This window comes from Sapajus apella, unplaced genomic scaffold (assembly GCF_009761245.1).
Source record: "Sapajus apella isolate SASKATOON/1434 unplaced genomic scaffold, GSC_monkey_1.0 scaffold18, whole genome shotgun sequence".
Classification (NCBI taxonomy): Eukaryota; Metazoa; Chordata; class Mammalia; order Primates; family Cebidae; genus Sapajus; species Sapajus apella.
The window spans coordinates 32,290,077-32,316,105 of NW_022436958.1; the positions used below are offsets into that span (position 1 = coordinate 32,290,077).

At 37.1% G+C, this 26,029-nt stretch overlaps 1 protein-coding gene and 1 non-coding gene across 5 annotated transcripts in view; both read right to left on the minus strand.

Annotated features, from left to right (window-relative positions):
• The window catches only part of ABCB11 (ATP binding cassette subfamily B member 11), a 115,026-nt gene that overhangs the window by 58,712 nt on the left and 30,285 nt on the right, over window positions 1-26,029 (minus strand). For all 4 annotated transcript variants that reach the window (XM_032286634.1, XM_032286635.1, XM_032286636.1 and 1 more), the window contains 5 exons: window positions 17,658-17,745; window positions 16,384-16,517; window positions 14,751-14,922; window positions 11,516-11,640; window positions 6,089-6,263 (listed from right to left, as the gene is read on the minus strand). In XM_032286634.1, the coding sequence (XP_032142525.1) occupies window positions 6,089-6,263; window positions 11,516-11,640; window positions 14,751-14,922; window positions 16,384-16,517; window positions 17,658-17,745 (694 nt within the window). The remainder of the gene's footprint in view (window positions 1-6,088; window positions 6,264-11,515; window positions 11,641-14,750; window positions 14,923-16,383; window positions 16,518-17,657; window positions 17,746-26,029) is intronic.
• LOC116557201 lies at window positions 10,311-10,444 on the minus strand. The gene has a single exon (XR_004271410.1). It is a non-coding gene; the product is annotated as a small nucleolar RNA ACA64 (small nucleolar RNA).

The following is a 26,029-nucleotide window of genomic DNA, read 5'->3' on the forward strand; positions in this document are numbered from 1 at the left end:
TTTTCATGTGTTTTTGTCAATGTGTAAATAATAATTACTATAATTTGGGTCATCCATGTTAACTCAGATTTCTCAGAAATACTCCTCTGTGGGTTTGAAAGCTAGCTCTTCAGCTGCTTGAAAACACCCAAAATAGTTTTTGTCCTGTAAAGCATCTCCAATTTTACCACTGTTATAGTTTAAAAGACCACTTTATTATTATTATTATTTTTACCAAATATTACCCTGCTACAAAGTGGAACTGTTTTGAAATGAGTAAGAAGTCTTAGCAAGGTAGCGTGTAGACCCAAGGTGTGGACTTGAATAGTGATTTGATAATTGAATTCATTATATAATCAGCCTTATAGTGGTTTTCTGGTTAAAGCGTTGCCAAAAACAATACAGACACTAAGATCAGCTTGACTATGTTAGACGCTGGTACATACAAAACCAATCTGCTACTGCTGTTACTGCTATACTAATACTACTAGTATAGTAGTCACTGGGATAACACTGTTATTACGAATAACAGTAATAATAACAATCATAACAGGTATGTTTCTAAGTGTTTTATCTGTATTATTTCATTTTGTCCTTACCACAGAAGAGCAAACAGACAGGTATGGAGGTTTCTAATTTGCACTAGGTCACAACGTGTCATAAGTAGTAGAGCAGAATTTGACTGCCATTCTACCTAGCTCCTAGACTTACCTGTTGCTGGCTACATGCAGGTGGAGTGATCAGGTTTCTGTGCATACTTGGGGCAGCTGTCCTTTGATTTGCCAATGCAATCATCTCATAACCTTAGAGGAAGGCTACCTGATAATGCCCAGATGTTCCTACCAAATAGCACTCTGTTTTTGTTAATATCAGCACTGTCTACAAAGATGAGGAAGAGAAAATGAGGCAAATTAAGTTGGCCTCCAGAAGGAATACCAGTATCCTCCTCTCTACCCTGGCAACCAAAGAATGGTCCTACTCTTGAGACTCACATAGAGGATGTTTCATTGGCCAGTCTACTGCCAAGCCAAAGAGTGGTTCTGTATGAATGTAGTCCTTTTCAGGTAACCAAACGATTCTGGTCTATAATGGTTTCCATAGGCCAGACCCTTCCTGTTGGTTCTATCACACTGGGGCAAATTGCTGGAATCTCTCCTGCTTCTCTTACTTCCTTGTGGCTGGAGGGGCTGAAACATGGAGGCTCTCAGCCACGTCTCTTCCTCTTGAGTAACCTCTTTATTCCACAGATCAGGATGATTAACAGGGCCATGCCAGCCCTACGTAGTTGGTGGGTTAGCCTGCTCATGCTTTCTCCCTAGAGTCCCAGCCTATGCATGGGGACAAAAATTCTCTCTTCATCTCCTTTTCCTCAATTATGGCAGGTGGTTCCTCTCATAGGCAGATTATGTAAACTTTCAAGCCCCCATTTCTTCATCTGCAACACGGGGATAATCATAACGTGTATTTCATAGGAATACATGCTATGATTATCCTTATAATACAAGGATCAAATGAGATAATGTTTGTAAAGATGATTAATCCAGTGCTAGTCATTTCGATGGTAGTAATGATGATGTTGCTGACGGTGACGAAAGCACTGAGGTCCCACACTTAGGAGATGGTAAAGGGAGCAGACAGAACACTTCTTATGGTCTAATTTGGTTTAAGACCGCATGCATCAGAGGTCTTTATACCTCAGCAAAGGAAATGTCCATTGCCCTGGATCTGAGGTCAGCAAACATTTTCTGCAAAAGGGCCAAATAAATATTTTAGGCTTTTCAGGCCATATGTACTCTGAGGTAATTACTCAACTCTGCCATGTAGTATAAAATCGGCCACAGACATATGTCAATAAATGACTGTGACTCTGTCCCAGTGAAATGTTATTTATAAAAACAGGCAGTGAGCTGGATTTGGCCTGTCAGCCACAGTTTGCTGACTCCTGGCTGAATGGAGGCTTTAACTGAAATTTGGGGTCCAACCCTTTGAATGGCTCTCTGGGGGAGTGTGTGAGACAGGACAAGAGCACATTCCCAAACCATCACAGTAGCTAGCAATAGCCCAATAAGCCATCACTTGTCCCTCTGAACATCATATTCTTTAGCCCTATGAAGAGCAGAAGTAGTGTAGGCAGAGAGAGGAAGAGAGACTGCTGTAGAACAATCAAGCTATGGGTGTACTGGAGGAAAAGGGATCCGTGGCCTCTGGGAAGACAGAGTCAGAGGCAGGAAAACAGTGGTTAATAGGTAGGCCCCAAAGTCAAGGAGACCTGAGTTCAAATCCCTCGCAATGTCACTTGGCACATATTTCTTGACCTCATGGCCTCAATTTTTTTTTTCAGTGGTAGTATAATGACATCAATTACGAAATGAGATTGAGAGCATTAATGCAGTAATTTTACTACATAATATATCATATCACTCACTGCTTGACACTTTGTATACACTGAATGAATGCCACTCTCTATTATGTGATTATTTTTATTAGTGAATACTGAAACTCAAGAGGGTCATGAAAGAGCAACCTTCTGCACCATTCAAGTCCCCTTCATCTTTTTCTACCAGAGCACAGAGTGCATTTTTTCTCTGTGTACAAGTGATGCTAATTAGTCACTTATGTGAACTACTTACCATTTACATGCAATTACCATGCAGCCAGTAACGATTTTGTACATCACAAAAGGTACTTTTTAATTAACCAAATTGTTAATTAGTTTTGTGGATTAAAACACTCAACTCAGCCCATGTACACTCAGCCTTCATAGCTTGCTGCTCAGAAGTTTGGCCAAGATAACACGGTGGGGTGGGGGGGGGAGGAGAGAGAGAGAGAGAGAGACACAACAGGGAGTGTAGTGTTAAAAATGTGTCATCTTCCCAAAGGAAATTTTCTCTTAAGGTATAAGCAGAGGCTTACAGAAAGAGGTTGGGAGTAAGAGGTTAATAATTAGAGATTAAAATATTAGAGACCCCATAATGTGCCATGTGTACACATAGCAAGGACTCAAGAAATATCAGTTGAAAGAATAAATTATTTAGGAAAGGTAGAGTAGCTTACAGTACAATGGGCAGAAAATTTAAAGATGAGAGCCATAAAATTGTATTCCTATACAGAGAGTTACCAAAGGGCTTTTTATACAAGTGTTTCCGGTTGGAATTTTGTATTACTTGGTTTTCAATTTACCAATTCACTTTTCCCTCTGAACCATCATTATGGTATCCATCTATCCTCTCTTTGTAGGCATGGAACAAAAGGAAAAATGAGTTTTCTTAATGCATGTCTTGCATAGCAAGTATACATAAGCAGTTACGACTAAAGCCAACTACTGATATCCCTAGCTTGGTAAATGTCAAAGTTCTTAAGAGGAATTGGATCAATAAAGACAAGGGACTATAGTCAAAATTTAGACCTGCAATACTTTACTGGCTTTTCCAATCTGCAAAAACTGTATCTAAGTTGCTAAGAAGCGGTTAAATTATGAAAATGGTAACACTTCCCATCTATATGATCTCTTTAAAATTTACAAAACACGTTAACCTGTTTTATCATATTTAGTTTCTTTAACAAAGATAAAAAAATGTCAGCTACACATGTTGCAAAGATAAATGGAATTTAAAAAGTTGTTCTTTGTGTATTATCACGTTCTTAATGAAATAAAGTCAGTGGCTTGGAATGAGTATGGTTTCACCTCTGATAATCACCCTATTTGCAAATCAAAATCCAACTCAATTTTTCTTAGCGATGTATTTATCTTAAAGCAGTAGATTTTGAATTTTAAGCTTTTGGCTAGCAAATTTATGGTATACAAGATTTTGATATTTTTCATTGTTTGTTTGCTCGACCGAGAACCTGGAGCTAAAAAAATTCATTTAAGAAGTTGATATAAAACTACTCCGCATCTACCTGCAAGCCAAATGAAACAAATATTTCATTTTTTGTTTTCTGACCTCACAGATCTTACCATCTGAGGGTGGAAAGGGGTGGGCACAGTGTAAATAAATGCAAATATTCAATGTCACACAAGTGTTTTGAAGAAAAAGTACAGCAAAACACAAAAGAGAATAAAAAATGGGTGAGCAAAAAAGGCTTGACTGGGAAAGTGACATTCAGCTGAGAATTCAAACAATGATCAGAGTCTGACTGTAACAAGAGAGAGCCATAAGCTAAGGAGGAAAGGCCTTGGGAAAGGGAGCAGTATAAGCCTTCCCTGACCACAGCCACACCTGGTTATCCTGCTATTCACTGTCAAGGTTCTCTGTCCTCTATAGCACATCACTATTTGTCTGTATGCACTTACATGATTACTTATTTATTGCTTGTCTTTTCCACTAAACTTTTTTTTTCCAGAGCAGAAAAAAAAAGGCACATTTCTGTTGCTCACTGTTGAATTCCCTGCATTTTTTAAGTGTCTGGCACATAGTAGATGCTGAATAATTACTTCTTGAATGAATAACTAGAAGAACAATGAAAATCAAAGTAGCCAAGGCATTAGCTACTTTACCACAAGTGAACAATAAAGTAGATTTGTATTACCTGTTCAGTTAAGGATGTTATTGATCTGGCATTTTAGTAACTCATTATGTTTCATAAATACATTCTCTAGTACATACCTTGGATTATCATAAAGCTAAGTTATATGAGCTGTTAATTTTTAGCTGAGAGATCAGTGACTTTCCATTTTCGTGGTATATTTTCTTTTGGACTTAGTCAGAAAATCATCACTTCATAGCTATAAAGTCTTAAGTTAATTTGAAATTATTAAATTGCTGGTCTCATTAATTCAAATGTTTAGCATCTCTTTACTATAAAATGTGTAAGTATTACTTGTTTCTCTATAAAAATTTCTAGAAGATAACATTGGAAAAATCCTTCTAGACTTTGCCTTAGGCAAAGATTTCATGACCAAGAACCCAAAGCAAATGCAATAAAAACAAAGATTAATAGTTGAGACAATTAAATTAAGGAGCTTTTTCATAGCATAGGGAACAGCGAGTAAACAGACAACCCACAGGGTCGGAGAAAATCTTTACAATCAATACATCTGACAAAGGACTAATATACAGAATCTATAGTGAACTCAAGCAAGTTAGCAAGAAAAAACAAACAGTCCCATCAAAAAGTGGGCTAAGGACATGAATAGACAATTCTCGGAAGAAGACATAACTAACCAACAAACATATGAAAAAAATGCTCAACATCGCTAATTATCAGGGAAATGCAAATCAAAATCACGATATGATATCACCTTACTCCTGCAAGAATGGCTATAATAAAAAAAAAAATCAAAGCATAACAGATGTTGGCATGGAGGTGGTGAAAAGGGAACACTTCTACATGCTGGGAATGTAGACTAGTACAACAACTATGGAAAACACTGTGGAGATTCCTTAAAGAACTGAACATAGAACTATCATTTGATCCAGGAATCCCACTACTGGGTATCTATCCAGAGGAAAAGAAGTCATTATATGAAAAAGATACTTGCACATGCATGTTTATTGCAGCACAATTTGCAATTGCAAAAATGTGGAGCTAGGCCAAAAGCCCATCAATCAACAAGTGGATAAAGAAACTGTGGTATATGTGTATTTATATGATGGAATACTACTCAGCCATAAAAAGGAATGCAATTATAGCATTCACAGCAACCTGGGTGGGACTAGAGACCGTTACTCTAAGTGAAGTAACTCAGAAATGGAAAGTCAAACATCGTATGTTCTCACTCATAAGTGGGAGCTACGTTACAAGGATGCAAAGGCATAAGAGCGATACAATGGACTTTGGGAACTCACGGGGAAAGGGTAGGAAGGGAGTGAAGAATAAAAGACTACAAATTAGGTTCACTGTATACTGTTTGGGCAATAGGTACACCAAAATCTCACAAATCACCACTAAAGGACTTACTCATGTAACCGAATACCACCTGTACCACCCAAAACCTATGGAAATAATTTTTTTTAAAAGGTATTACTTGCTTCTGTAGATGAACTCTATCAAATCATTGGTGCTTTTCTCCTGAAGACATCAAAGTAATAAACAAAATGTGGAATCCATGGACTGTCCTGAGATACCAGAAGAAAATGTTACATCTCAGTCAATAAGATAAAGATACCTGAACAAGGGTTCCTGGTGTATATTCTCCTTCATCGAGGACAAGTGTGGAGCCGTACCAGAAGGCCAGTGCATAACACAAAAAGATGAGACACCACACAAATCCAGTAAAGAATCCCATCACCATCCCTTTTCTAATTCCCCAACGCTGGGCAAACACAAGATTTTTCTCATACCTGTGAAGAGAAAACGTTTGAGTCAATTTCAGCAGAAACAATTCAAGTTATAATGTTTAAAAAGGGCCATGATGCGGTGGTTTTACAAAATGATCATAAAATCATCCCAAACACAGAGCAGTTTTAGGGAGAAAAATCTTCAATAACCTTTGCGTAGTTTTTAAAATTTTGTTTTAACCTGGCAATGAAATGTGTTGAAAGCATGATACTTAACAAGCTGCCTGACTGCTGCTTGGATTGCATAGTGAGGTAAGCTTGGCCCTGAGAGAAAAGAATTTTCAACACAAATGTATGAACAAGACAGATCTAGTTTTACTTGTGTTTGAAGTGTTTCTGAGAGACATATGATATGTTCCTATCAGAAAATTAGGCAACTGGCTTTAAATAAGCAAATCAGACTATTTTGTTTCCAGATCCCCAGGCTTGGAACTAGTGTTTGCACCAACTCATCTATAACTCACCCATCTACCCTGCGGCTGAGATGCTGTGTTGTGACATACTGGTCAGGTTCACAGCCATAAGACATGGATAACTGAAACTACGTGGAAGTCTCATGCAAGGACTGGGTTTAGGTAATTCTATGGTCTCGCCATTAACAATGGGCATTGTCTCATATATAGCTCAGGCATTCTGAAGCCACCTTCCTACATCTCAAGAATTGAATTCATGGAGAACTTTTAACCTTTCACAGGATACAAACTGAAGGTCTATCCTATGTTTATTACCATTTCTAAAACACTATACTGCCTCTTTTATTGACAATAAACGGTAATGTCTTTCATGGTGAAAGAAATATGCTACTGAAATTTTTTACAAGAAATAAAGAACCTCACTCCACAAACCAAAGGAAGTGGGAAAAGAGGGGAAAGAGGATAATAAGAGGCTGTAAACCTATTCCCTTTTTTCCTTGGTGGATTTGGTAGCAACTGAGAATGACACCATCTTACCAAATCTACACCGTATAAAGTAAGATTTGCTATTCAGTTGGAAGTTGTTTTATAAAAATTAATGCACGGCACATAGTAAGTACTCAGTAAATGCCAGATAATTTAAAGAATAAACAAAATTACATTTTTGACAACTGTATTATTTTGGCCATTTGGGTTTTTCTTTTTATTAAGCATTAATCTCTAGAATAATGATCTATAACTTATCAATGCTATTTTTTTTTTTTTTGAGACAGGATCTCACTCTGTCATCCAGGCTGGAGTGCAGTAGCATGAACACAGCTCACTGCAACCTCAACCCCCAGACTCAGGTGATCCTCCCACTTCAGCCTCCTGAGTAGCTGGGGCTACAGGTGCACACCACCATGTCCAGCTAACTTTTGTATTTTTTTGTAGAGATGAGGTTTCGCCATGTTGCCCAGGCTGGTCTCAAACTCCTTGCCTCAAGCAATCCACCTGCATTGGCCTTCCAAAGTGCTGGGATTACAGGCATGAGCCACAATGCCCAGCCTGCCTGATTCAATATAAATATTATAAGACTTTATAAAGAACATGTAACACAGTAACTAAATATGTTTAATTAAAAAGGTGTTCAATAAAAATGTGTGAAATAGCATTTTGAATTATGATGGCATTTCTTTATTTTTTTTAATTGACAAAAGTTACATATATTTTTGGTATACAACATGATGGTTTGAAGTATGTATAAGTTGTGGAATAGCTAAATCAAGATAATTAACATATGCATTACCTCACACACATATTTTGTGTGTATATGTATGTGTGTGTGTATATGTATGGTGAGAACACTTAAAAGTCTACTCAGCAATTTTCAAGTACACAATACATTGTTATTAAACATAGTCACCATGATAGCAACACATTTCTTGAATTTATAAACTGCCTCTTAAGTGTGAATAAGGAAGGGTTTCTTTCAGATCACCATGAACCAAATTAAAATAATTACAATTAGATAATTAACAAGTCATTATTTTTAAAATATCTTGAACTTGTTACCCCTGAATAACTGAAATTTTGAATCCTTTGGCCAGTGTCTCCACAGTTCTCGCCTGGCCCTTTCTCTTCAAAGCCCCTGATCACAACTGCTCTGCTCTCTGCTTCTGTGAGTTCAACTTTTTCAGTGAGAACATGTGATATTTTTCTGTGCCTGGCTTATTTCACTTAACACAATGTCCTCCAGGTTCATCATGTTGCTGCAAATAACAGCATTTTCTTCTTTTTACAGGCAGAGTAGCATGCTATTGAATGTGGCGTGTAAATATACTTCTTCATCCATTTGTCTGTTGATGGGCACTTAGGTTGATTCCATATCTTGGCTATTGTGAATAATATTGCGGTGAACATGAGAGTATAGATATCTCTTGACATGTTGATTTCATTTCCTTTGGATATGTACCCACTAGTGGGGAGGCGAGATGGCATGTTAGTTCTATTTTCCATTTTTTGAGGAATCTCCATACTCTTTGGCTGTACTGATTTACTTTCCCACCAAAAGGGATCCATGTAACAAGAGTTTCCTTTTCCCTAAATCCTTGCCGACACTTGGTATCTCTCTTCTTTTTATAATGGCCATTCTTACAGGTATAAAATGATAACTCATTGTGGTTTTGACTTGTGTTTACTTGATGATTAGTGATGTGCAACATCTTTTCAAACACTTGTTAATCATTTGTATGTCTTCTTTTGAGAAATGTCTATTCAGGTCTTTTGGTCATTTTTAATCAGGTTGTTTTATTGTCACTGAGTTGTTTCTGTTTCTTATATGTATTGGATGTGAATCCATTATCAGATGCATGGTTTACAAATATTTTCTCTCATTCTATAAATTGCCACTTCACTCTGTTGATTGTTTCCTTTTTGAAGCTTTTTAGTTTGATTTACTCCCATCTGTCTATTTTTGCTTTTGTTATTTGCCCTTTTAGAGTTGTGTCAAAAAAAATCATTGCCTAGACCAATGTCATAGAGCTTCTTCCCTATGATTTCTTCCAGTAATTTTGCAGTTTTATATCCTAAATTTAAGATTTCAATCCATTTTGAGTTGATATTTGTGTATAGTGTGGGATAAGGATCAAATTTCATTCATCTGCATGTGGATATCCAGTTTCCCCAACGACTTGATTGGAGACTGCCCTTTCCTCATGGTGTTTCTGGCTTCTTTACTGAAAATTGATTGATCATAAATTCATGAACTTCTTTCTGGGCTCTACATTCTTTTTTTTTTTTTTTGAGACGGAGTTTCGCTCTTGTTACCCAGGCTGGAGTGCAATGGTGCGATCTCGGCTCACCACAACCTCCGCCTCCTGGGTTCAGGCAATTCTCCTGCCTCAGCCTCCTGAGTAGCTGGGATTACAGGCACGCACCACCATGCCCAGCTCATTTTTTGTATTTTTAGTAGAGACGGGGTTTCACCATGTTGACCAGGATGATCTCGATCTCTTGACCTCATGATCCACCCGCCTCGGCCTCCCAAAGTGCTGGGATTACAGGCGTGAGCCACCACGCCTGGCCCTCTACATTCTTTTTCACTGGTCTATGTGTCTGTTTCTACACCAGTACCATGCTGTTTTAATTATTATAGCTTTGTAGTAGATTTTGAGATCAGGTAATATGATGTCTTCAGCTTTGTTCTTCTTGTTCAGATTGCTTCTGCTATTTAAGGTCTTTTGTGGTTGCATAAGAAGTGGCAAGAATGGGTATTTCTGTCTTGTTCCTGATCTTAGGAGCAAAAGCTTTGAAATTCCCACCCTTGAGTATGATTTATCTGTGGGCTTGAAATTCAAAAGCTTTGAGATTTCAAAAGCTTTGCAATTCCCACCCTCGAGTGTGATTTAGCTGTGGGCTTGTCATATGTGACCTTTCTTGTATTGCAGTATAGTCTTTTTATTCTTTTCTTTTTTTAGACAAACAGCTTTGTTTGTCTAAAGGCCCACATTCAGCCCACGGCTGAATCCCCCCACATTGGTCTCAGGCCTGGGAGGACCAGTGCCCTGTGGAGAGAAGACAGGTCAAGGGTGAGGGCCAGGGGCCAACCATGAGGGGCCAGACCACGTGAGCAATGGCATCTGGGCAGAGGCCGTGAGCCTGTAGAGGCCTGGGTTTCACCGCTGCATGTGGGGTAGCGCGAGGTGAGCTGAGGTCCCTAGAGGCTCTGGGCGCCAAGTCTCACCCACGGCCACGGCCAAAGGCAAGGGTGGGGATAGATTTTCAACCCACCCTGGGTGGCCCATGCATATGAGGCAGGACCTACCTGGGTGGAGAGGAAGTACAATCTTTCTATACCTAATTTGTCAAGAGTTTTTATCAGGAAAGGACATTGAATTTTGTCAAATGCTTTTTCGGCATCTCTTAAGATAACCATAGGTTTTTTGTCTTTCATTCTGTTAATGTGGTATATCACATTTACTGACATGCCTATGTTGAACCATCCTTACATCCTAGGGGTAAATCCCACATGATCATGGTGAATGATTCTTTTAATGTGCTATTGAATTTGATTTACTAGTATTTTTGTTGACAATTTTCACATCCACGTTTATCATGGATATTGGCCTTTAATTTTCTTGTAGGGTCCTTTTCTGGCTTTGGTATCAAGGTAATACTGGCCTTGTAAAATGAGTGTGAAGTATTCCCTCCTCTAATTTTTTGAAAGAATTTGAGGAGAACTGGTACTAGTTTTTCTTTAAATGTCTGGTAAAATTTAGCAGTGAAGCCATCAGATCTTGGGCTTTACTTTCATGGAAGACTTTTTATTACTGATTCAATATCCTCACTCCTCACTGGTATGTTCAGATTTATTTCTCTTTATTTCTCCTTGACTCAACCTTGGTAGGTTGTATTTTTCTAGGAATTTATCCATTTCTTGCAGGTCATCCAATTTGCTGGTGTTTGTTTTTAGTAGTGTCTTATGATCCTTTGTATTTCTGTGGTATCTGGTTGTAATGTCTTATGTAGGCCTTTCTTTAATGGCAATGAAGAGCACAATAGACTGGTATGAGATATAATATGTGTAGATACATACATCAGAGTTTGAAAGAAATATCCACCTTAAGTTGGCTTTCTAAAAATTGCCAACTGCAACATGTTTAAAAACATACTGATAAAGGCTTGGGACTTCTTATAGTGCTTTGACCAACCTAAATTACTCTGCTTAGCTCCCTCTTGAACAAGTGCTTCCTCCAGAGGCCATAGACCAAGGTGGGTCTGCCACTTTGCACAAACTGAGAGATTCAGGGTACTACACTGATTGATCAAGATAAAGAAAGAATCAGATCCCAATTAACCAACCTTTTAACCTCTCTTTTCTCCCCACCAAAGGCAGCCACTGTTCGCATTGATGAAATGACTTCATCAGCCACCATCCCTGCTTTGGCATAGGCCTTCAACTCATAGTCTGTAAACTTGGACACACTCTAAAAATCAAAAAGAAGAAAAGAAAATGTGAAGTCCAAGAAAATAGGTAAGTTAGCCTGTCATTCAGATTCATTTAACATGAGGCATGGTTTAATACAAGAGTAGATTCTCACTGTAACATCGACAGGAGGAAGAAATCTGGTCCAAATTTGGATTATGATAAGCTTCATCCGGGGTGTTTGGTGGTTGATATATCAAAATGACCCTACTAAAAGTCAAACTCAAGAACCTCCTCACAGAATAAGTTCCAAAGAGGACATTCTGTGAGACTAAAGTGTTTCAGTCATTGTACTAAAAAGTGTTAAGTTAGACTATGTCATAGTTCATTGCTATTAGCCAATGGCCATTGCATAATTTATAGACAAATACCAGAGACCCATGCAGATATCATGATTGGGTATAATATATGGCATATAGCATATAGAGTATAGGCATGATATTGAGAGATGATTCCAGAAAAGAAAGTTCCATGTAAATATTACCCCATTTTCACTCAGTTGGAAATACTCAACTATGTAGTTTTGATTTTTACAAAAGGAAATGAAAAGACATCTGTATTAATAGCAGACACATTAGACTTGGATTGAGTCCTAGTCAAAATGAACCCTCAAAGAAACCCCTGGCAAAGATTAATAAACAACAAGAAGAAAAAACACATATTGTGGAAGATCAACTAACTCAGAAATATTAAAAAAATATATAATACCCAGATTAAGGGAGTTTATCTTCCAGTAGTTTTTCCAAATTTTTAGAAGCACAACTCTTAAAAAACAAAATCTTAGATGAAATTCTAAGACATAAGTATTCATAGTCATTTAAAAAAATAATATATTTATTTCATCAGTCCACATTTTATAAAACATGTGAATTAAAAATGTAACAGTAAGGAAAATGAGACTTGGTTTTTTTTGCAGGGGGTGGGGGTGGGGATCAGATTCTTGTTTTATTGCCCAGGCTAGAGTGCAGCGACATGATCCTAGCTCACTGCAACCTCAAATTCCTAGACTCAAGCATTTCACTGGCCTCAGCCTCCTGAGTATCTGACACTACAGGCACATACCACCAGGTCTGGCTATTTAAAGAAATTTTTTTTTTTTTTTTTTGTAGAGATGGGGCCTTACTGTGTTGTCAAGACTGAGGCTGTTTTTGTTAACATTAAAATTTACATTTAGCCTAGTGAAGTTGCTTGTATAGTTTACTGTATAGTTGCTTGTAGAAGTTTGTTGTATAGGAACAAACATACACAGACTTGAAAGCAAGACAAGACATGTGCAGACCTACAACATTCCAAATCAGTGACACATTTACAAGAAGCTGGAAATGCATACTGAGGTAACTAGAGAAATTAAGCATTAGTTCTGTTTAAAACCAAGTGAACTAGGCTATGTTTTTAATCTCTAACATGTTAAAATGTGGCCTATGATCTATGAGTGTGGATATTACTTTACTACAGGTTTGAAGAAAGAGATTAAGTGTATTAGAAAAAAAAATGAACAAAATGTTTTCAAAACCCCTGAAGGTCTTCTGTGGAAGTTGAGGATTCCCTGGAGTATAGCTGGAAAGTGGGTAGTAGGAAAGACTGTCGTAAAGCTTGAATGATATAGTGGGTTTTAAAACATACATCTCTCTTTAACGATTGATTCTGTGCCAGACACTGCTTAAGTATATAATGTGGATTATTCCCTAAATCATATAATGTTTTTGGGAGGTATTATCCCTATTTTAAAGATGAGGAAATTGAGGTTTCCTTTTTTTTTTTTGGAGACGGAGTTTCGCTCTTGTTACCCAGGCTGATGTGCAATGGCGCGATCTCGGCTCACCGCAACCTCCGCCTCCCGGGTTCAAGCAATTCTCCTGCCTCAGCCTCCTGAGTAGCTGGGACTACAGACACGCGCCACCATGCCCAGCTAATTTTTTTGTAGTTTTAGTAGAGACGGGGTTTCACCATGTTGACCAGGATGGTCTCGATCTCTTGACCTCGTGATCCACCCGCCTCGGCCCCCCAAAGTGCTGGGATTACAGGCTTGAGCCACCGCGCCCAGCCGGAAACTGAGGTTTTCATGGGTTAAATGTATTTTTCCTGAGTCACATAACCTGTCTGTGGTAGAGCCAAGTGGTGACCAAGTGAAATGGAGTGAGCTCTTTGCTATTGCCATTTTATACCATTTTCTCTATTATTTGGGAAGTGTTTGAGTAATGTAGTCAGTGGACTGTGAGAATATTTTGCTATTGAGCAATAGGAAATTGGTACCTATTGCTCAATGATGTGTGAGTATGTATGCAGTTTTTCAGTTAAATTCTATTCTGATTTATAGCAAAATTTTTAGTATGCCTGATCCCATAACATGCTAGCTAGTGTGGCTCCTCTAATAATAATACTAATTTCTCAGTCCTTGGGAGTGTTTTTAACTGATATGACCCAAAATTCCTACTCCTACATGTCTTGGCCTCAATACCTGGGGAACTGAGACAGTAATAGGGATTACTCTTGGAATGGGTCAGATAACCTCCCTCTGAAAGATAAGATGAAATGGAGAACACAGTTGTGATTGTAGAAATTTTTTTTTATGTGCTTGTTAATGCTCCGGGTCTGTCGGTTGTGCCATTTGACAGATGTGCCTGAGCTTGGGAGGACATACGGAACAATAGGCATACTGGAGAGTGGGTGGAGTCAGAGCCACAGATGGTTTGGAGTCAGAGCCCCTTAGACTTGAATACTGCTCTGCCAGATGTGTAGTCCCAGACAAGTCCCCTTACCTCTCTGAACCTCAGTTTCTTATATTTAAAATGATGTTAGTGCTAACTTTATAAGAGTGTCATAAAGATTAGAGATAATGAATATGAAGCTCCTGATAGTGCCTAGAAAAATAGTGACTGCTCAATAAATGTAACTGTTGTTAATAAAACAATATTTACTTTATTAAAACATCATTAATCCCTATTCTATGAAATGTCATTTGACACTGGGGAGTAATCCAACAAACTACGTGAAAATAGTGATAATTTTGTTGCTAACTATACTCAGGAGAAGGAACTCAAGTTTCACAAGTTTTGGTTATTTATGAGGGCAAATGTCTTCCCAAGGAGAGATGCAAAAAGACATTCTTACCAGACCAATGGTGGCTGCTCCAATCCCAATGAGAGGGCTGACAGAAATAATGACCAAGGTCAATTTCCAACCCCTGAAAAATCCCAACAGGAACCCACAGATGGTTGAGGTCATGCGCTGAATGAAAAGGGCCATTTGGTCAGCTATGGCATCATTGATTTTACTAATATCACTAGAAACCAGAAAGATTTTGGTCACTAAAACTGAATTTGATCATTCAAATGTCTTGCTGAAAGTCTCAGTCTTTCCCTTTTAAACATTCCCGTCTCTCTATCCCCATCACCCATGGGTAGCATTAACAGTCTCTGAAATCTTGGAAAATTTGCCGCACCTTGGGATGTTATCAAGCCTCTCTCTTCAGAGCCAACCAACTTTATCCCCAGTCTAGGTTTCCCAGCTGGTACTCAGTGTTGATAAAGGCTTTTGAAAACCATCTTACTTGACTTTTTCTTTTAGATAGCTAATATTCTTGCTCTATCTTGAATAGCCTTTCTTTCTTCATGCCTGCTGAATCCTTTCAGCCTTGAGGTTCTAGTCACATACATACATTGATTGTTCATCAGTCTTGTATAATTCCCCAAGAAGAAGTAGCACCTTTCTCCCTGTATATCCGTAACACTGTAATTAATCCTTGTGCATGAGTATGTGTGTGTAATTATTGCATTCTGCTTAGAGGCAGTATAGAGCAGTGATGAAGAGCACAGATTCTGGAGCCAGACTAGGAATTTGAATACAAACTCTTGTTGGCAAAGTTACATAACCTTTTTATGACTCAGTTTTCTTGTCTGTAAAATGAGAACAATAATAGAACTTATCCCAATGGGTAGTAATGAAGATTAAAGTAGTGAATATATGTAAAGCCTATGGAACAGTGCCTACCATGTAATAAACAATTAACATGTATTAGTTCCATTATTTATTTGCTTGCACTTCTTATTTCCCCTACTAGGCTGTAAGTTACTTAAGAGCAGAAGTATAAGGTAATTGCAATATTGATTGAATATAATTATATTAAATTCATATTCCTGAGAACATTCTCTTAATCTTTTGTCTAGATGGAGTACATAGAGCTTGGAACTTAATATCAAGAAAGACCCTAAGACATCACCCAGATATTAGGCCACTGTGTTCCAGAAAGGTTAAATAACTGTTCAAGGTCACAGTTAGGAGCAGAGTAAGTGCTGGAAGCTAGGGGTCCCAACATTCAGTATACTTTTCTACACTGTACAGTGACTGTCTTTTAGGGGACCCCAAAATTCAGTTCAATAGGGTTCAACCAATTCTAATTCCTCTCATTTAGAATTCCTGGGTGGCTGTTAATGACCTAAGCTAGGTATAAACTGGATTTAAATCCAGTTACACCTGGATGGCTAAACTTTTTTAGCTGTCTTATATAATACTTCATTTCTAATATTTTAATTAAGGTCTACAAACCAAATTGCAGTACCTTGACTTTCAATTTTTAATGTCCATATTTGTCAGTGTATTACCTATGAAAATGCTGTGCCACCTATGAAAGCCCAAGAGATGAAACATAGGAAAACTGAAAATATTTTTAAATTGTTATTTAATTTAGAAGGAAGAGTATTATCCAAAAATCATACACTAAAATACTGTTTTACCAGCCACTTACTCAGAGAATCTTGTATTCAGTTCTCCCACTGAATTGCAGTCAAACCATCCTATTTCCATTCTCATTATTCTCCGAAAGTAAAATTTTCTCATTTTCTGTATCTGATGAGCTGCAGCAATGACCCAAAAGCATATCTGGAAATGGACAAAGGAATGTTTAGCATTGCCATGTTGGAAATATTTGTTAATTTCTTCTTTTTTCAGAAGAAAATATTTCCAATACAACAGTTGAGAAAAGGGGGAAAGTAATTCAGAAAATGCCTTTTCTTGGGAACTGAGGTGTGAGAGCTCTGTCATCTGCTGCTAAAAGTGGAGGTAAATATAACTTTAGGCAGGGTAGCCTGAGATTTGGGTTTGAATCCAACTCTGACACTTAAGCAGGCTCATGTCCTCTGGACTTCACCCTACAGAGCTTCACTTTCCTCATGTGTAAAAGAAGGCTCACAGCATCAAAAATAAGGCATTATTGTTCTTAAATAACTATTTTTCATGCCATTTCTAAGTGAATTTCCTCCCTGAGAGACTTGCCTAGAAGCATTCGTGCATAATTTTCAGGCAATAATTTTCAAGAAATGTAAGACAAAAATTATGACATCAGCATAAATCTAATGTACTGATAGATTTTCCCTAACTAAAAGAAGAAGAAAAAAAGCCTGTCATTAAAATTCCCAATGCCTAAATGGGAAAGATGGATTCATTTCTCTTTAGAACAGCACTGCCTAAAATTCTTGAATGAATAGGAAGGAATTCATTGTTTTTCTACAAAAGGAGGCAAAAGATAAAATATTTTTCTTTCTTAATAAGGGTCAAGTACCTCTAAGCCCTTCCATCACTTAAACCTAAAATATGCTCTAGATTCAGCTTTTCAGAATTTGGGTTGGAATGCAGTTTGTTGAGACTTTTGCAATGAAAGAAAAAGAAAGTAAATTTTACTTTCCTCTATCTATCCCTGCCCCCATTTTCTTCAAGCTACTCAACTGCCCTCTGCAAACTGCCCCCTGCAAATGTCCATTTCTGGATATAGAAGAGATGAGGAGGTAGGGAAAGGCAGGGGAGGACAGGACATTACAACCACAAGCCTATCCTTCATCTCTCTGGACGACCACTTGCATCCTCCTAAGTTGTCCACTGACAGAAGCATCCCTCCCCATTCTCTCATTTGACTGTAGTTCTGAGGGCTTCTGATTAGCTTAACGGGTGGCAACACATTGCATCTCACTGTAATGTCTTTGAGATCAGATATGGATCTATAAATTATACAGAGGAGCTACTAACTTGAATATATCCTGTGATAAGTACTGCGACAGCAATTCCAGCATAGTAACTGGCAAATTTGATCATTTCACTTTCAATGTTCAGCAACCTTCAAAAGAGGGAAAAGAATGTTCAGGCTTGTAAGTAGGATCAAGCTACCAGAGATAACATTTGTGGATATAGAGGGATTTAAAAAATATATATTGTATATTTTATTAAACATGAGAAAGACATTTTATCTACACAAAATTATAATAAATACAACCAAATTTCTAAATTGACCTAATGGTACCAATCACAGAAAATATGCAGATCTCCTTCAGTTTTATAGGCAGAGGTGCTAGGACCCTGATATAATTAATCAACAGTTGTTGGAAGCCAGGGTACCCTAAATGGCAGCTCAGGGCTTGGTCCACTTTGGTCTATTTCATGCATGCTCATCACGCAGTGATAGAGCAGTCACAGGTAAGAAAGATTTTCATTTGACCCAGCAATCCCATTACTGGGTATATATCCAAAGGATTATAAATCGTTCTACTATAAGAATACATGCACACGAATGTTCGTTGCAGCACAGTTTACAATGGCAAAGATCTGGAACCAACCCAAATGCCCATCGATGATAGACTGGACAGGGAAAATGTGGCACATATACACCATGGAATATTATGCAGCCATCAAAAACGATGAGTTTGTGTCCTTTGTAAGGACATGGATGAACCTGGAAACCATCATTCTTAGCAAACTGACACAAGAACAGAAAATCAAGCACCGCATGTTCTCACTCATAGGCGGGTGTTGAACGATGAGAACACATGGACACAGGGAGGGGAGCATCACACGCTGGGGTCTGTTGGGGGGAAATAGGGGAGGGACAGCAGGGGGTGGGGAGTTGGGGAGAGATAGCATGGGGAGAAATGCCAGATATAGGTGAAGGGGAGGAAGGCAGCAAATCACACTGCCATGTGTGTACCTATGCAACAATCTTGCATGTTCTTCACATTTTATCCCCAAATCTAAAATGCAATTTAAAAAAAAGAAAGATTTTCAAAAGCCAGACAAGCTGTCTGAAAAGACACTGATAGAACGATGTGTGCTGTAAATCCTACTGTTACCTCCTCTAGGAATGTAAGCCAGCTTTACAACATCTCTATCTCAGAGTGACACTGAAAAATGTGCCCGTTATCTTCCCATGGGAGAGAAAAGTGCTTTATTAGCCCTGTCTTTTTGCTGACTACAGCCTAAGTTTCATTCACCAGGACAATTTCTAAGGCTGAAGCCAAAGACACTTGTGAAAAATAGCAAGAAGAAAAATAGCAAGGAAAAATAGCAAAGAAAAATACTTTGGCATTTTCCCCAGAAGTACTACCATGCTCCTGCACAGGGCTTGGGATTGGCAGTGCCAGGGAAGGGAGGAAAAAAATTCTGAAATTGCTTTTAGGAATGAAGGCATTCCATAATTAGAAAATTAACATATTCATTGATGACAGTTCTGATCCTCGGGGACAAGTTAAATGGTATAGAGTCTACTTTAGAAAATCAAAAGTCAGCCTCGTTAGCATGGGTTCTTCATCCTGTGTCCTTTCTGCTCTCTGTCAGCCCTTCTTTTTGTGGTTTGGGCTTGAATTATTTTCTCTCTCTATTGAACTCAGGTCAAGCGTTATAATTCATTTAATACAGAATAAACTACTTTTACACAACATGTTTTATTGCCATCTTGCACTATTAGTCAATATCTTTATTGAATATATTTATATTGAGTACCTTTATTCTTGCCCTGCTAGTAGATTGCAAGCTACCCAAGGTCAAGAGCTGGGCTTACACTGCTTAGTCACTTTGCCTGAAATCAATAACTGTTTCTTGATTTTGCTTTGACTTTCAAAATACTAATTAGGAAGGGAAATAACTGCTGTGGCGAACCCGTCTGACAGCCTGAAAGCCAGCTAAGGTCTCTTGTGCTCAACACATTCCCAGTCTTTCATGATGACTAAGAGGAACCCTGAGATAAATAAGAACTAGAAAAATCATAAAGTTATCTATGAGAATCCACAATCAGAGGCTCTTATAAAAGCTAAATATGTCTAAATAAAGAGTATACTGTATTATTAAAAGTAAAATCTTCCTTATGTATACATGAGTTGGTTCTCTTCGTTTTCAGTTTGTTTTGGAGTGTCCAAAACTAGAAAACTATAAGCATTTGTCCAAACATTTTACTTAGAGAATAGTAGTCAACAGAGGCTGGGAAGAGCAGTGGAGAGAGAGGGATGGGGAGAGGTTGGTCAACAGGTACAAAGTTAGTGTTCAGGAATAAGTTCTGGTACTACCTACATTGTATAGTAGGTGACTACAGTTAACAATAATACATTGACTATTTCAAAAGAGCTAGAAGATAAGATTTTGAATGTTCTCACCACAATGACATGATAAATGTCTTAGGTGATGGAAATGCTAATTACTTGATTTGATCATTACATATTGCATACATGCATCAAAACATCAGACTATATCCCATAAATATGTACACTTGTGTGACAATTAAAATGATAAATAAGTAAATAACTTTACCTAAATTTTCTGTGGCATCTTTATTCTACAAGCACTTTAAGCAGAAGTGACGAAGTAACTGTCATTTAAAATGCCAGTTAACAAACATATGTGGATTAAGGGTGTTGGGCACTGGCTCAGCTCTGGGATTTTCTGGAACAAAGCTCAGGAGAGTTTTATCACTGCTGGATGGTGCACATAAAGATATATGTAGTTTATCACTCTTTTCACCCCTGAGGTGTCTTTGAAATGAGTGGTTAACGCATTTTTATTTTATTCTGGGAAGAAGAGGTGATTAAGGCTTTAGAGAGTATTTTATAGTATTTTTGGAATAACAGAACAAACCTATCCAGAAAACTGACAGGAAGGAAAAGAGCAGGCTTGGCTTTGCTCCCTTGACTACACACCAAGCTCTTTATTGTCTGAATGGTGGAAACCCTTGACATCATAAAACCCCAGGACAAATTCTATAACGTGTGCAGGTGATTTGGACCACAGAATGGCATCTTTTTTTTAACAGCAAAAACTGACATGAACCTACTTGAATGAATTAAGATTCCTCATTTGTTTAAGAACAAAGACTCATTAGTTGAATAGCAAAGAAGGGAGAGAGATGACAATTAGAGGAAAGAGGTAAAAGATGCTTTACAAATTATTTTAATATGAGGACTTATTTTGCTTTCTTTTTACCTTGTTTTGGAAACTTTCTACCTTTTTTCTTCTTTTTACCTTGTTTTGTCATTCAATTTACACATCAAGCTTACAGATTTACTAAAGCCATATCTTGCAAATATTTTGTAAAACTATAGGACAACATAACATCCAGGATATTGACACTGATATAATCAAGATCAGAACATTCTCATCATCTCAAGACTCCCTCATATTGTCCTTTCACACCTCCGCATGATTCTATCCATTCCCCACGTCCTCCTTAGCCCTGGCTATAACCTATCTGTTTTCCTTTGCTATAATTTTGTCATATCGAGAATGTTATATAAATGGAATCATACAGTGTAGAACCTTTTGGGGTTGGCTTTTTTCCACTTAGCATAATTATTTCAAGTTTCATCATCAACAGTTCATTCTTTTTTACTGTTAAGGAGGATTCCATATAATATAGATAGATATTCTTGTGTCAGTTTAACCAAACACCACATGTTCTCACTCATAAGTGGGTGTTGAACAATGAGAATACATGCACTCAGGGAGGGGAACATCACACACTGGGACCTGGAGGTGGGGGTGGGGCTAGGGGAGGAATAGCAGCGGGTGGGGGGATTGGGGAGGGAGAGCATTAGGAGAAATACCTAATGTAGATGACGGGGCAATGGATGCAGCAAACCACCATCATGGCACGTGTATACCTATGTAACAAACCTGCATGATCTGCACATGTACCCCAGAACTTAAAGTATAATAAATAAATTTAAAAATATATATAGATAGATGTATCACAATTTGTTTAACCATTCATCCTTTGGAGGATAACCAGGCTATTCCCAATTTTTATCTATTATATATTAAGCAGCTATAAACATTTGTGTATAGGTTTTTATGTGAGCATAAGTTTTCATTTCTCTGGAATAAATCCCCAACAGTAGAAATGCTGGGTCATATGGTAGTCGAGTGTTTATATTTTTTTAAATTACCAAACTGTTTTCCAGAATAGCTATGACATGATTTGAATGACAGGAGTGATTTTATGAGTGATCCACTTCTTCCACATTCTCATCAGCATTTATGGTTATCACTGTTTTTAATGTTAGCCATTTTGATAAGTCTATAGCAATATCTCATTTTGATTTAATTTGCATTTCTTTTTTTTTAAAGATGGGGTTTCACCATGATGGCCAGGCTGGTCTTGAACTCCTGACCTCAGGTGATCCACCCACCTCGGCCTCCCAAAGTGCTAGGATTACAGGCGTGAGCCACCGTAATTTGCATTTCTCTAACTATTGATGTTAACATATTTCATGTGCTCATTTGCCATCTTATGTCCTTACTCATGTCTTTCTCCCATCTTTGAATTGAAATTTGCTATTGCTATATTAACATTGAGTTTTGAGAATTCTTTATATGTTCTAGGTCCTAGTCCTTATTGGGTTATATAAATTGCAAATATGTTCTCCCAGTCAGTAGCTTGTCTCTTCATTCTCTTAATGGGATCTTTTACAAAGTTTTTAATTTTAATGAAGTCCAATTTGTCCAATTTTCCCTTTATGAATTGTGATTTTGGTGTCATACATGTTCTGTCTAGCTCTAGAACATGAAAATGGTCTCTTCCATATTTTTATACAACTTTAGTTTTATTTTTTACATATAAGTCTGTGATTCATTTGAGCTAACTTTTGCATAACTTCATTTTTTTTTTTTTTGCCTATGGATGTCCAATTGCTCCACAACCATTTGATGAAAAGCTTCTTTCCCCCACTGAACTGTTTTTCCACTTTAGTCAAAAATCAGCTGGACATATTTGTATGGGTCTATTTCTGAGTTCTCTATTCTTTTCCATTGATCTATATATCTAAGCTCTGTAAATACCATGCATCCCTGACTGCATTAGCTATATAATATGTCTTGAAATTGAGTAGATTGATTCTTCTCACTTTATTATTATTTTTCATAATTGTTTCAGCTATTCTAGTTCTTTTGCATTTTCATAAACATTTTAGGGTAATCAGCTACATCTGCAAAAAATCTTGCTTGTATTTGGATATGTTAGGGCTTAAATATGTCATTTTATTTCTTGTTTTCTATTTCTTCTGTTATTTCTGTGTTTGCTTTCTCTTACCTTCCTGTGGGCTGCTTGAACATTTTTTTAGAATTCAATTTTGATTTATCTGCAGTGTTTTTAAGTGTCTCTCTTTGCATAGGTTTTTTAGTGGTTGCTCTAGGAAATACATTATAGATACATCACTTTTCACAGTCTACTAGTGGTGTCATTTTACCAATTCAAGGGAAATATAGAAAGATTACCTCCCATTACATACCTCTACTCTCCTATGTTAATCATATAAGTGTCTTAACTATTTCCAAATTAAACACACATCAGATAGTGTCATAATAGGATCATGTCACAGTGTTAGGGTTTTTGCTTCTACTACAAAACATAATTTAGAAAACTCAAGAGAAGGAAGGTCTATTGCATTTACTCATGGTTTTGTTACTATGCACTTTCTTCCTGATGTCTAGGACTTTTATTATTTCCTTTCTACTTAAAGAACTTTTTTTTATTCTTTTGAGGTAAGCCAGCTGGTGACAAATTCTTAATTTATTTCATTTAAATATATCTTGATTTCCCCTTCCATGAGGGTGGTGGCAATGTTTTGACTCTCTAACCCCAACCCAGCAGGTAACGGGAGAGGTGCCTTATTATACTGGGGGTGATTTAGCCTCTCACATATTTTCCACTAATACCAGAGGGTGGTGAGGAAGTGTTACAAGAGGAGCTCATTACCACCTAGCAAGTGTAGAAGTCTATGCTCCCAACTCAACCTTTGCTGGCATGTGTCAGAGTGAAGCCACCATTTTCTCCTGTGGTGTTTGGCTGGAGTAGAGCAATTACTGCTTAAAAGCTTTCTACTAGGCTTTCTCTTTCTGACTCACTACCTAGAAGGAGCAGGATTTTGTTGGGTGTTTTTGGTCTGCACTCATTGGGGATTCCAGTTTCCCAGCTTTTTCAACACTTAATCTATTATATATTAGGCATAACAAACCCAGGGAACTTATCAACATGTTATTACTTGGCTCCTGAGGGCTCTAGCCAGTTGGTCTTTTTCCTCCACTTTTCAGAATGTTATGTTTGTTTTATATGTAATGAATTAAGCAGTACAATCAAAAGATAAAGATTATCAGGCTGTGTAAATAAACAAGATCCAATTCAGTGCTGTCTACAGGAGACACACTTTAGATCCAAAGATACAAACAGGTTGAAACAAAAAGATTTAAAAAAATATCATTTCAAAAAGCAACCATAAGAAACCAGGAGTGGCTATACTAATAACAGACAAAATAGACTTTAAAAATTCGTTACTTGAGATAAAAATATTTTATAAACATAAAAGATCAATTCATCATGAAGTGATAACATTTATGAAGATATATGCACCAAAATAAGAGCCCCCAAAACACATGAAGCAAAGCCTGACAGATTTGAGGGAAGACATAGATATTTCTGCAGTGATAGAAATTTCAATTGCATACTTTCAATATTGGAGAAAACAGGTAGAAGATCAACAGGAATAGAAGATTTGAAAAACAGTATAAACCAACTAGACCTAACAGAGATCTTTAGAACACTTCACCCAGCAACAGCAAAATACACATCCCTCTCAAGTGCATATGAAACGTTTTCCAGGGCAGACACATGCTATGTCATAAAATAAACTTCAATAAGTTTCAAAGAATTAAAATCACATAAAATATATTCTCTGACTATGATAGAGTGAAACTCGAAATTAATAATGAAAATACTTGGGAATTTCACACACATGTGGAAACAATAATACACTCAGAAATGAACAATGGGTCAAAAAATTACAAGAGAAACTAGAAAATAATTTGAGATAAATGAAAATGAAAATTCAACATGAAAAAACTTATGGGATGCAGCTAAAGCAATTCTTAGAAGGAAATTTGTAGTTTTAATGGTTTGTGTTAAAGAAAATCTTAAATCAATAATTCAACATCTCCTTTTAAGACACTGGAGATAAAAAAGCAAACTAAGACTTAAATAAGCAGAAGGAGAGAAATAGTAAAGAGTAGCGTGGAAATAAATGAAGTAGAGATTTAAAAAATGATAAAGAAAATAGAGAACAATAGAAAAACAATAGAGAAAATAAAAAGGACCAAATATGGTTCTTCAAAAAGATTAACAAAAACAACAAATCTTTAGCTAGACTGACCAGAAAGAGAGAAGACTCAAATAACTAAAATCAGAAATGAAAAGAAACATCACTATTGACCTTACAGTAATAAAAAAGATAAATACTTTGGATGTTTGTATGCTAATCTATTAGATAACTGAGATGAAATGGACAAACTCCTAAGAAGTACAAACTACTGAAACCAACTAAAAAAAGAAATAGGAATTTCTCAAGAGAAGACATGCAAATGGCCAACAGGTATATGAAAAGATGATAAACACCACCAATTATGAGGGAAATGCAATCAAAACCATGGGATATCTCCTCATACCTTTTAGAATGACTATTATCAAAAAGAAGAAAAATATCAAGTGTTAGCAAGAATGTGGAAAAAAGGGAACCCTTGTACATTTGTTGGTGGAAATATAAATTAGTATAGCCATTATGGAAAAATGTATGTAGTTTCCTCAAAAAGTTAGAACTACTATTTAACCCATCAATATTACAATGGGTATATATCCAAGAAAAATGAAACCAATATGTCAAAGAGATATCTACATTCTCATGCACATTGCAGCATTATTCACAATAGCCACCTATGTGTCCATCAACAAATGAGTGGATAAAGAAAATGAGGTACATATAGACAATGGAATATTATTCAGCCTTAAAAAAAATTCTGTCATTTGCAACAACACAGATGCACCTCTAGGATATCATGTTAAGTGAAATAAACCAGGCACAGAAAGACAAATACAGTGTAATCTTACTTAAATGTGATATCTAAAAAATTTGAATTCATAGAAGCAGAGAGTAGAATGGTAGTTACCAAGAGCTAGAGGAGGGAAGATTAAGGAGATGGTTAAAAAATGCAAAATTTCAATTAGGAGGAATAAGTTCAAGAAATCTACTGTGCTGACTAGAGTTAGTAACAATGTTTTGTATACTTGAAAATTACTGAAAGGGATTTTTATTTTTTTT